The 12,013-nt window shown below is 45.7% G+C and overlaps 1 protein-coding gene across 1 annotated transcript; it reads left to right on the top strand.

Moving 5' to 3' along the window:
• Window positions 1-4,048: 4,048 nt before the first annotated feature.
• atp6v1b2 (ATPase H+ transporting V1 subunit B2) lies at window positions 4,049-11,379 on the top strand (the record flags this gene model as incomplete). Its single annotated transcript, XM_080875625.1, is given in 15 exon segments — window positions 4,049-4,083; window positions 4,085-4,257; window positions 4,981-5,036; window positions 5,250-5,348; window positions 5,432-5,525; window positions 5,638-5,715; window positions 6,758-6,897; window positions 7,010-7,111; window positions 7,249-7,346; window positions 7,737-7,860; window positions 7,948-8,098; window positions 8,191-8,273; window positions 8,426-8,530; window positions 8,610-8,739; window positions 10,696-11,379. Coding segments are annotated over 15 exon segments (1,605 nt in total). The 3' UTR covers window positions 10,833-11,379.
• Between the last annotated feature and the right edge of the window lie 634 nt (window positions 11,380-12,013).

The raw sequence follows: 12,013 nt of genomic DNA, 5'->3' as shown, positions 1-12,013 counted from the left end.
GAGGAACCTTGGAGTCATTTTTGACCAGGATATGTCCTTCAACGCACATATTAAACAAATATGTAAGACTGCGTTCTTCCATTTGCGCAACATCTCTAAGGTTAGAAATATCCTGTCTCAGAGTGACGCTGAAAAACTAGTTCATGCATTTATTACTTCCAGGCTGGACGACTGTAATTCATTATTATCAGGATGTCCAAAAACTCGCTGAAAAGCCTTCAGTTAATCCAAAATGCTGCGGCAAGAGTCCTGACAGGGACTAGAAAGAGAGAGCATATTTCTCCTGTTTTGGCTTCCCTTCATTGGCTTCCTGTTAAATCCAGAATTGAATTCAAAATCCTGCTCCTCACATACAAGGTCTTAAATAATCAGGCCCCATCTTATCTTAATGACCTTGTAGTACCATATCACCCTATTAGAGCACTTCGCTCTCGCTCTGCAGGCTTACTTGTTGTTCCTAGAGTATTTAAAAGTAGAATGGGAGGCAGAGCCTTCAGTTTTCAGGCCCCTCTTCTGTGGAACCAGCTTCCAGTTTGGATTCAGGAGACAGACACTATCTCTACTTTTAAGATTACTTTTTGTTAAATCATATAGTCAGGGCTGGACCAGGTGACCCTGAATCCTCCCTTAGTTATGCTGCAATAGTTGTAGGCTGCTGGGGGATTCCCATGATGCACTGGGTATTTCTTTTTCAGTCACCTTTCTCACTCACTATGTATTAACAGACCTCTCTGCATTGAATCATATCTGTTATTAACCTCTGTCTCTCTTACACAGCATGTGTTTTATCCTGTCTTCCTTCTTTCACCCCAACGGGTCGCAGCAGATGGCCCCGCCCCTCCCTGAGCCTGGTTCTGCCGGAGGTTTCTTCCTGTTAAAAGGGAGTTTTTTCTATCCACCGTCACCAGAGTACTTGCTCTAAGGGGGTCATATGATTGTTGTGTTTTTGTCTGTATGTATTATTGTAGGGCCTACCTTACAATATAAAGTGCCTTGAGGCGTCTGTTGTTGTGATTTGGTGCTAAATAAATAAAATTGAATTGAATTGAAATTGAACTGAATTTGTCCAAATAATCAATCATTAAGAAAAATGTGCTCACATTAAACTGAACATTTAGTACTCATCTAATTCGATTAAATTTAATGTTTTACAAAATTTGAACATTAAAAAGGTTCAAATTTGGACTCGAGTCAATTTCATGTTTCCTTCAGTCAGACTGAAAAACGTTTAAGCGCGTCGTTTTTCATCCCTAAGCACACGCTGTGAGCGGGCTGTGCGAGCCAGACTCAGACACAGCAGGCTGAAGTTAGCTGGGATTATTCACCTTGCAGTCAGACTCTGCCCCACGATGTCAGCACCACTGTGCTGTCACACACAGGAAACACTCTTACATACTCTGACCGCCTGCCCCAGGAGACCCATATACACCCGCCACCTAAAATAGTCCACGGCAGCTGCGCGTCTGGTCTGTTCACCACAGAGCAGTTTTTCAGGAAGTGACATCAGACATGTTTCAGGCGTTCAGAGGATACGCTGGGTTCTGAGCTCAGAGACGCAGACACAGCGCAGGAAATGTTGAAGTTGATGGTTTGATTCCCACAGCAACAGGGCAAGACATCAGGTTACATCACTGATGCTCCAGCTCCCCCTGGTGGCCAAACATGTGCATAAACAGTCAGTTCCATGACATCTGTGGCTGTAGCACCTGAACAGGTAGAAGAAATCTCTGCATCTGTCTGTGAAGAAGAAAGCTGTCAGCGTGTGCGAAACATTTATTGTGTCCCACTTTGAATAAACTCATTTAATAATTTGTTGCGTAATAATCCATCTGTCTGATGGAGAAATGTCTGTCTGTGTGATCATGTTAAAATTCTGAGTGAAGACTGTAAAACTGGACAAAACGTAGTTTAGGCTAACTTTTAAAGCAGGGTGAGACAGTCTGAAGCTGTTCTGAGGGCAAAGTTTCCATCCACTCATCAACATCAGGGTCATTTTGGGCTTTTAATGATTTCTTTGAGTGGCTATGTTTCCAGGTTGGAATGATTGTCCAACATCTTTACTGACTTTAAAGAACAAGTTTGACTTTATTTGGGATTTTCAAAATAAAGTTCACAATTCAGTTTTATCGATATATTTAGCATGAAATCACAGCAGCAGTCACCTGAAGGCACTTTATATGAGCAAGCGCTTTGGTGACAGTGGGAAAGAACACCCTTTTCAACAGGAAGGGAATTAGGCTCAGCTCCGACTGGTTGGGAGTGAGGGGAGGAAGACAGGACAAAGATAATTGTTTAGTTTCATGGCACAGAGCTAGCTTTTAACCAGAGTCCACAAACTTTCCACAGGGTTGAGGTCGGAGCTTTGAGAAGAACTTTCCAGAAGCTTAATGTTATCCTGCTTTATCCAAAACCAGTTCGGATGTGCGTTTGGGATCATTGTTCTGCTGGAACACAGTGGGGGTGTCCAAATGGTAAATGCTCTGTATTTGTATAGCGCTTTACTTGGTCCTAAGGACCCCAAAGCGCTTTACACTATACACAGTCATCCACCCATTCACACACTGGTGATGGCAAGCTACAGTGTAGCCACAGACGCCCTCGGCCCCACTGACAGAGGCGAGGCTGCCGGACACTGGCGCCACCGGGCCCTCCGACCACCACCAGTAGGCAACGGGTGAAGTGTCTTGGCCAAGGGGACACAACGACCGAGACTGTCGGAGCTCGAACCGGCAACCTTCCAATTACAAGACGAACGCCCAACTCTTGAGCCACGATCGCCCCAAATTCATAGTCTAGCCTTCAGTTTTTGTGTCTTGGTAGAGTTTAATAAAAACTCAGCTGCCTGCTCCTTGCTATGTAAAATATAACAGGACACTGGCGTAAATTCTCGATCATGTCACACTTCTGTTTAATCAGTTTTCTGTTTGACATTTATTCAGCTGTGTGAAAACTATAACTATAATCTCAGCCAAACTGATTTACTCACGAACAAATAAAACAGAAAAAAGCCAAACAAAAACATTTTCAAATTATCTAAGTGACTTATGTATCATGTTTAACCTGAGTAGCGAAAGACCGCGGGGATGGTGGCTGAAAACAATAGTTCACTGTTCTCACCCCGGCTAGCTATTGAGCAGGTGGGTAACAGATGTCTCAGAAAAAGTCGGAGGACTTTTGCAAATATGTGATGGCTTGATAAACCAAGCAGATATTTGAAATTTACACACCTACATTCTCGCCTTAAAAGTTTATTTTGTAACCCAGAAAAAGTAATAAGAGCAAAATTAAAACTAAGTAACTGCCACCATTGTTGGAAACTGGAATTGGCTGGGCTGTGCTGTGAATTCTGGGATATGGTGGGCCAGCAAGGATACACCCGACCCATCCTTCAAATCTGGGGAAAAGGAGGACGCATTTGTTGGCCGCATTTGGAGGAGTCTATGAATTTGGACAGCCTTCGTCACATCGCTGTAACATAATCGGCCTACAAATGTAGTCTCAGGAGGATGCAGCCTATGAATTTGGACACCCTTAGTGTCCAAGTTTCAAACATCTAGCTGTTGATTTGAGGTGAAGTTGATGAATTTGAAGGCAGTCCTCCTCCTTCATTATTCAAGCCACTGACTGCGAAACAGCCCAGAGCATGATGCTACCAACACCATGCTTCAGTGCTCTTCGGTTTGGAAGCCTCACCTTTACTCCTCCAAATATACCGCTTATCATCGTGTCTTATAAATTCATACATTTATATGTATTCTAATTATAACATTATTGTTTTTATTCTAATGAGAAGTTTAGATAAAAAGCGCAATATTATTACAAAAATAATTTATTGACAAAAAGCTCAGTTAAATGTAATATTTTCAAACATCAGCTTTTCTTTTATTCATTCACATTGTTATATAATAATAATAATAATAATAATAATAATAATAATAATAATAATAATAATAATAATAATAATAATAATAATGTTGTTTTAGCATCACTGAGGTTCCATAGACACATTCCTCGGCGTCCTTTCTGATGCAGCTGAAGTTTCGTGCGCATGCGCCGCTGCTGTCACGACTCGGACGCCGCTGCGGGGAAACATGGCGATGAAGGCGCTCAGAGGGATGGTGAACGGGGCGATGAGCGAGCTGTCCTCGGCCGTCAGCGGGAGCAGAGCCCCGGCCGCCGCTCCTACCTCCGCCACCGCTGCCTCCCGGGAACATGTGATGGCCGTCAAACGGGATTACATCTCCCAGCCGCGCCTCAGTGAGTCCCACCACCACCACCATCATTATCATCATCATCATTATCAGGCAGACTGAGGTCCGCAGCAGGAGGAGGAGGATGAGGGTTAATGGAATAAACCAGGCGATGATGGAGGCTGAAAAAAACTCTCAGGTGCTGGCGTTGTAATCTCTTACTTTTGTCGGCTTGTAAATTACATGCTGAGCATTAAAAATGTTCCTGACAGCTCACCTATATATCTGTTTCTGCACTCTTTCACAGCAGTTCACAGTCACAGTTCAGAATAATGCTCCTGTGTCTGATCCTGGGCCTCCTCTCTGTCACATCACATAGACCTGAGAGGAGCACAGACGCGATAAACGGAGTGTTTAGAGCAGGATTAAAGTGTTAGCGATGAGGCTCACCTGCACAGGTGAACATGTGCGAGCTCATTACACCCGTTCTTTCAGTGTGATGTGATTTAAAGTGAGAGGGAAACGCTCTTCAGAGGCTCGTGTTGAACAGAAACTTTTTTATTCATATTTAGGTTCTGCACACTGCAGAGTCTCTAAGGCTCGTATCTCCCGTCAGACTGTGGTTCATGTGACTTCCAGCAGGTGGAGACTTTGAGCTTATAAAAGAAGATTTCACATGTTGGAGAAACGGTGCTGTCATGTGGAGATCTGCAGCTGTGCAGCGCTCCACCTGTGCTCCACCTGTGCTCCACCCACGCTGTACTGACTTGTGCTGTTTTTGTCTCCTCAGCCTACAAAACAGTGTCTGGAGTCAACGGGCCGCTGGTGATCCTGGACCAGGTTAAGGTAAGAGGAAAACCTCCTCAGCTGTTTGTCTCAGCGTCCTCTTTACTAAGCGTCTCTCAATAAAACCAGCAGATCCTGCAGTCGGAGCGTCCTCACACCACGTTTAAATCCGTTTATGTAGTTTCCCTCAAATAAATGGTGAACTGTGCTATGTTTTCTGACACGTGTATAGTGGAGGTTGGTAACTCTCGTGGTCTCCCTTCACACCGACAGTTCCCAAGGTACGCCGAGATCGTCCACCTCACGCTGCCGGATGGAACCAGGAGGAGCGGCCAGGTGCTGGAAGTCACCGGCTCCAAAGCTGTGGTGCAGGTATTCACATCAGTCTGACACAATGTGGGCACTTCCAGAAGGACCCCGATGAACTGTTTCCTCCTCCGCTCTGCCTTCTGCAGGTGTTTGAGGGGACTGCAGGCATCGATGCCAAGAAGACCAGCTGCGAGTTCACAGGTGACATATTACGGACGCCGGTCTCAGAGGACATGCTGGGTACGTCACGTGACAGAATGAGGTTCACAAAGGTCCTCATGAATCCCCGTCCGCTGTTGAATGTGTGATGAGGTCCTCAGATGTGTGCTGAGGCGTGTTTTTGTGTTTGCAGGTCGTGTGTTTAACGGGTCGGGTAAACCCATCGACCGAGGACCCGCTGTCCTGGCCGAAGACTTCCTGGACATCATGGGTATGTCTCTGCTTCGAGGAGACTTGCCATGATCTGATTGGTGCAGCAGTCTGATGCAAACATCTGAAACAGGCAGTAAAGTTTCTTCGACTTGTTCGGAGGAAAAATGTCAGAAATGAGAGAAAACACAGCAGATTTAACCTGATCTCAGTTTTAATGTTTTATAGAGACACACGTGGTCAAAATCAGGCTCTGTCTGTATGTTTGACTCGCAGTCACAGTAACGCCCACCTTCTCATTAATACCTCACCTCAGTGTGGAACATGTGGTTACACACTGACGTCACTCAGGGTTCGAGCTGGGCTTGATCGCGTGGACTCACATGCGGTTCAGGTCAAAGAACGACCCACAGAATCAAAAGTTTGGAGGTTTAATCGGAGAAAAGTCAGATTTCAGAAGGAGGGAAACGATAAAAACAGCTTTCTATGAGTTTTTAAGTAAAATGTGATTAGAATAAATTTAAAGGATGTGTTTTAGGATGTAGAGTTGTGGGCAGTCTCTTGTGCTGTGGGTCATGATGAGTTTATTTTTAGGAGCTTTATTTCGCTAAACCGTGGCTCAGGGGGTTGGGAATCGCATCTGTAACCGGAAGGTCGCCGGTTCGATCCCTGGGCTCTCTGTCCTGGTCGTTGTGTCCCTGGGCAAGACACTTTACCCTACTTGCCTACTGGTGTTGGCCAGAGGGGCCGATGGCGCGATATGGCAGCCTCGCTTCTGTCAGTCTGCCCCAGGGCAGCTGTGGCTACAACTGTAGCTTGCCTCCACCAGTGTATGAATGTGAGAGTGAATGAATAGTGGTATTGTAAAGCGCTTTGGGTGCCTTGAAAAGCGCTATATAAATCCAATCCATTATAATTGTAGTTTTGAAATAGAAAAATACATTCAGTTTTCAGCTTTCATGTTGACTTCCTCGAGTCCTCATAAACTGCACCTGTGAATCTCCGTGTACTTGTCTCTGACTTCTTGGAGTTGTTATTATCTGCTGCAGTGGATCACGTGTTCAGTTCCTTCATACATGTGTTTGTAACCACGTTCTCCTCAGGACAGCCCATAAACCCTCAGTGCCGCATTTACCCTGAGGAGATGATCCAGACTGGCATCTCTGCCATCGATGGCATGAACAGCATCGCCAGAGGGCAGAAAATCCCCATTTTCTCTGCTGCCGGGCTGCCGCACAACGAGGTACTCGCACCCTACTCCGAGAGGGGGCAGGGTCGGTAAACACATCACCTCCTCTTCATTATTGTGATGTAATGACTGAAAAGGAAATCAGATCCCTCTTCTTCTGTCTCAGATTGCAGCTCAGATCTGCCGGCAGGCCGGTTTGGTGAAGAAGTCAAAGGACGTGATGGACTACAGCGAGGACAACTTTGCCATTGTTTTTGCCGCCATGGGGGTGAGTTCTTCAGATGCTTCCTCATCAGAAGCCTCTGAATATGAGAGCAAGTTTATTGATGTCTTAAAGCTGCCCCACACACTCAGCACCTGCAAACTCCCACTCACAGAGCTCAGTGATCTACTCTCCGCCCTCAGGTGAACATGGAGACAGCCAGGTTCTTCAAGTCGGACTTCGAGGAGAACGGCTCCATGGACAATGTCTGCTTGTTCCTCAACCTGGCCAATGACCCGACGTAGGACAAAACATTAAGAACAAAGCTCACACACACACACACACACACACACACACACACACACACACACACACACACACACACACACACACACACACACACACACACACACACACATTTGCATACACACACAGACAAACAGACAGAGCTGAAGGCAGATTTCCAGGTGTTTCATAGATGATGTCAGATTTGCTGTATGGGCCGTGGGAGCGGGTCAAGTGTTTGGGGGTTCACCTTCAGGCGCTCAAACAGCAGTTTTGTAACGTTGCAGGAACACACAGGTGTGCTCTGCAGGTCGAGCTGTGTTCTTCTAAGAGTTAGTGATGGCTGAGGCTAACCTGCACCGGGGGTCGGCCCACATTCACAGATTATCGGGCCATTGTGTTGCAGAATCGAGCGGATCATCACCCCCCGCTTGGCACTGACGGCGGCCGAGTACTTGGCCTATCAGTGTGAGAAGCACGTGCTTGTCATCCTCACCGATATGAGCTCGTACGCAGAGGCGCTCAGAGAGGTCAGCTGCTCTTTCACTCTCACTTACCGTAACCCCAAATCGCTGCAGGAAACTGGAAATGATCATGTGATTGCTCTCCGCCGCCAGGTGTCCGCAGCCAGAGAGGAAGTGCCAGGACGCCGAGGTTTCCCCGGATACATGTACACCGACCTGGCAACCATCTATGAGAGAGCCGGCAGGGTTGAGGGACGCAGCGGCTCCATCACCCAGATCCCCATCCTCACCATGCCCAACGACGGTACACACACATACTCAGACACACACGTGCTCATCTCACATACAAAGGATTGGAATTTTGTGGATTTCACAGCAAGTTCTCATCTCTCGCAGACATCACCCATCCCATCCCTGACCTGACCGGGTACATCACTGAGGGACAGATCTACGTGGACAGACAGCTTCACAACAGACAGGTAACAAAGCTCCGCCTTCAGACGTCACCTGTGGAGCTCTGAGCTCTGTAGCCGGCCTCAGGTAGAGGAATGCCAGGCTCTGTCAGTCAACCTGGCATACGTCAGAGCCATCAGGTGACCCTGACCTGTCCTCCCCGTCTTCCTCCACTCAGATCTATCCTCCCATCAATGTGCTTCCGTCTCTCTCCCGTCTCATGAAGTCCGCCATCGGGGAGGGAATGACCCGCAGAGACCACTCTGACGTCTCCAACCAGCTCGTACGTATACACCTGCTCCAGGCTGCACGCTCCTGTCTTCCTGCTTAATCTAAGTGTGTGTGTGTCTGTGTGTGTGCAGTATGCCTGTTATGCTATAGGGAAGGATGTCCAGGCCATGAAGGCAGTGGTGGGAGAGGAGGCTCTGACGGCCGATGATCTGCTGTACCTGGAGTTCCTCACCAAGTTTGAGAAAAACTTCATCTCTCAAGGTGCCATTGGACTCTTTGTTTGCTTGTTTGTTCACCTTTATGTAACTACGTTGAACAGATCCAGCTTTCTTTGGAAAGCTGGTTAGGATTTATTAATTGCTTTAATCAAAATCAAATCAAATCAAATCAAAATTTATTTATATAGCACATATTAAAACAACAGTGTTGACCATAGTGCTTCACAGTCAATAAAAACATGAGACAGTTAAAACAAACAATAAAAGAGGACAACAAACAATAGGTAACAACACAACAAGCTAAAACAGCCAACTAGTTAGAATCAAAAGCCAAAGTAAAACGATACGTTTTAAGATGTGATTTAAAAGACTGGATAGACTCGGCAGTACGAATATGAACAGGGAGGTTATTCCAAAGTCTGGGTGCCACGGTTGCCAAGGCCCGGTCGCCTCTCGACTTCATTCGAGACCTAGGTTGTGCTAGGAGCCTGTGATTGGATGATCTAAGTGCTCTGTTGGGATTGTATGAATGGAGTAAATCAGAAAGATAACTGGGCGCAAAATTATTCAAAATATTAAAAGTGAACAAAAGAATTTTAAAATCTATGAGATATTTAACAGGGAGCCAATGTAATTTGGCTAAAATAGGAGTTATGTGTTCATGAATTCTCGTACCTGTTAAAAGATGCGCAGCTGCATTTTGAATTAACTGGAGCCGGCAAAGAGAAGAGTGTTGGAGGCCTGAGTAGAGGGAGTTACAGTAGTCCAATCTGGATGTGATAAATGCGTGGATAAGCTTTTCAAGGTCCTTTAAAGGAAAGAACGGCTTTGCTTTGGAAATCTGACGCAACTGGTAAAAGCTGTTTTTTACCACAGTGGAGACCTGTTTCTCGAGTTTAAAAGAGCCATCCAGGAACACTCCGAGGTTTCTTACAGTGGACGAAAGATGGCTAGCGAGAGGGCCTAGGGCATCAGCTAACTGGTCTAGTGATTTTGGTCTTCGTTCAATGTAAGAAAATTATGTGATAAACAAATTTTAACTTCATGCAAACAGTTGAACAGAGGTTGCAAAGAAGCAGACACATCGGATTTCAAAGGTGAATAAATCTGGATATCATCGGCATAACAGTGAAAGGAGATGTTGTATTTACTAAAAATTAATCCCAAGGGCAACATGTACAAAGAGAAAAGAGCAGGACCAAGCACGGACCCTTGAGGCACACCACAATAAATAGGGGCAGAAGCCGAGGAGTGTTGCTGTAGTTAGTGAGACCATTAGGGTCAAGATTTTGCTTTTTCATAATAGGTTGCACAACAGCATGCTTAAAGACAGACGGTACACAACCTGATGACAATGATGCATTCAGCAGAGATAAGATACAAGGACCAATAACATGTAAAGCTTCCTTAAAGAAACGAGAAGGAAGAATATCATGCGGGGAACCAGAGATTTTGAGATGATCAATTATATCTTTTAAAGCAGAATAAGACACTGGCTCAAACTGTTGAAAGACAGTCAAGCATTCAGAAGCTGGAACTGGGTCTAAAACTGATGATGGATGAGATGGATGAGAAGCCCTTAGAGCTGAGATTTTATCAGAGAAATACTTTAAGAATTTATCACAAAGAGCAGGGGAAGCATCCCTATAAGTGGTAGTGCGAGGGTTTATCACAGAATTAAAAGTATTAAAAAGTGCTCGGGGGTTGTGGCTATTAGTCATAATAATGCTAGACAAAAAGGCAGATTTGGCAGCTTTAACAGACTTTTGATACTTAAATAAACTTTAATAAATCCTAACTCCCAGTCAGAGATGACAGGTACGATGATGATGGTTATCAGCTTTCTCTGTTAACCCGGGTTATCTGCTTCAGGCTCTGAGTGCCCTCACATTAGGAGGAGCATTTCACGGGTCATGTGACTCTTTGTCCACCCGATACCCACATCAAACTGCTGTGATGTCAGACACTGGTGTTCACCTGTCCCTGTGTTTGTGTTTAGGTGCCTATGAGAATCGCAGCGTGTTTGAGACTCTGGACATTGGCTGGCAGCTCATGAGGATCTTCCCCAAAGAGATGCTTAAGAGGATCCCCCAGAGCACACTGGCCGAGTTCTACCCCCGAGAGGCCAAACACTAACTAGACACACACACAGACACACACACACTGCTTCCTGCCCTCGCTGTGTTCGTACAGTGTAGTGATGTGATGCTGTGACGTTCTCACACTCATGACCTTCATGTCCTGCTTCCACTCAGAGAGGAAGGAGACGAGGAGGAGGAGCCTGCACATCAGCGTGTTCATGATGATGATGATTTGCACTCTGTGGTCAGTTTAACGTCAGAGGTTATTTTATGAGGACCTGCAGAACTTCAGCAGAGACAGATGTTGAATCCAGATGTTCTGTCGTGCTCATTTCATGCCGCATTAGAAATGCTGATGTCTTCTGATCAAGGTCAAAATAATAATTCAAACACATCCAAAGAAAAGTGTAAATTCCATTTTTATTGTGTCTTTAAATCAGGTGTGAGGTTCTGTGCGGTTCTTGTGGTTCCTTTAGATTCAGTGTACTCTTTTTTTTTTTTTTTCTCATGCCAAAAGCTTGATGTGACGATGAATGTGTGTGTTCTTTGTAGGCACTGCGTGCTCATTGGTGGATGTACAAACTGCATGCATCGCCGCTGAATGTTTCCTGTTGGTGCCTGAAGTGCAGTCTGAAATAAAAGCTGCTGTGTCATCATTCCTGAGCGGTCGTGTGTTTAATGCCGTGTATGAACACAGCTGTGGGTTAACATGAAGGAGTCTGAGCAGCAAGGAGGTCGTGGTGGATGGACGGCTGGAGCACGGGATGGTGTGACATGGAAACACCTACACCCTCTTAAAAACATCCTTAAACTCATGAATCTTCTTCCAGAAAACTCCTCTCACTACATATGTGTGTGTATCCACACAAACGCAGCTCAGCTCAACCACCGGGTGAGCACAGGTAGCTGGGAGGAAGTTTACACGAGGACAGCCCAGTGCTGCTACCAGCTGCTCCCCAGGTGAGTCTGTTTCCCACATACCTGCGTCAGCTGCAGCCAGAGTGAGAGCAGGATGGGCTACAGGTGTGCTTTATAACCCAGTACACTAAGTGAATTATAGTTCAGTCTGCTGAGACACCTGAGTCACCTTTCCTGTGGATGCGTCACTCATGGGTCCACACAGCTGCACATTATTAATGCTGCAGATTCACAGAAATCTGTAAAGTGCATGAAAACACAAAGGGCATAGCAGCAGCTCAGAGCCCAGACCTCCACCAAAACAGAGCTCCATCAACA

The sequence above is a fragment of the Rhamphochromis sp. 'chilingali' genome (genome assembly GCF_963969265.1).
Source record: "Rhamphochromis sp. 'chilingali' genome assembly, chromosome: 2".
Lineage (NCBI taxonomy): Eukaryota > Metazoa > Chordata > Actinopteri > Cichliformes > Cichlidae > Rhamphochromis > Rhamphochromis sp. 'chilingali'.
The sequence above is the reverse complement of the archived record's forward strand: the minus strand, read 5'-3'. Positions and strand labels throughout refer to the sequence as shown.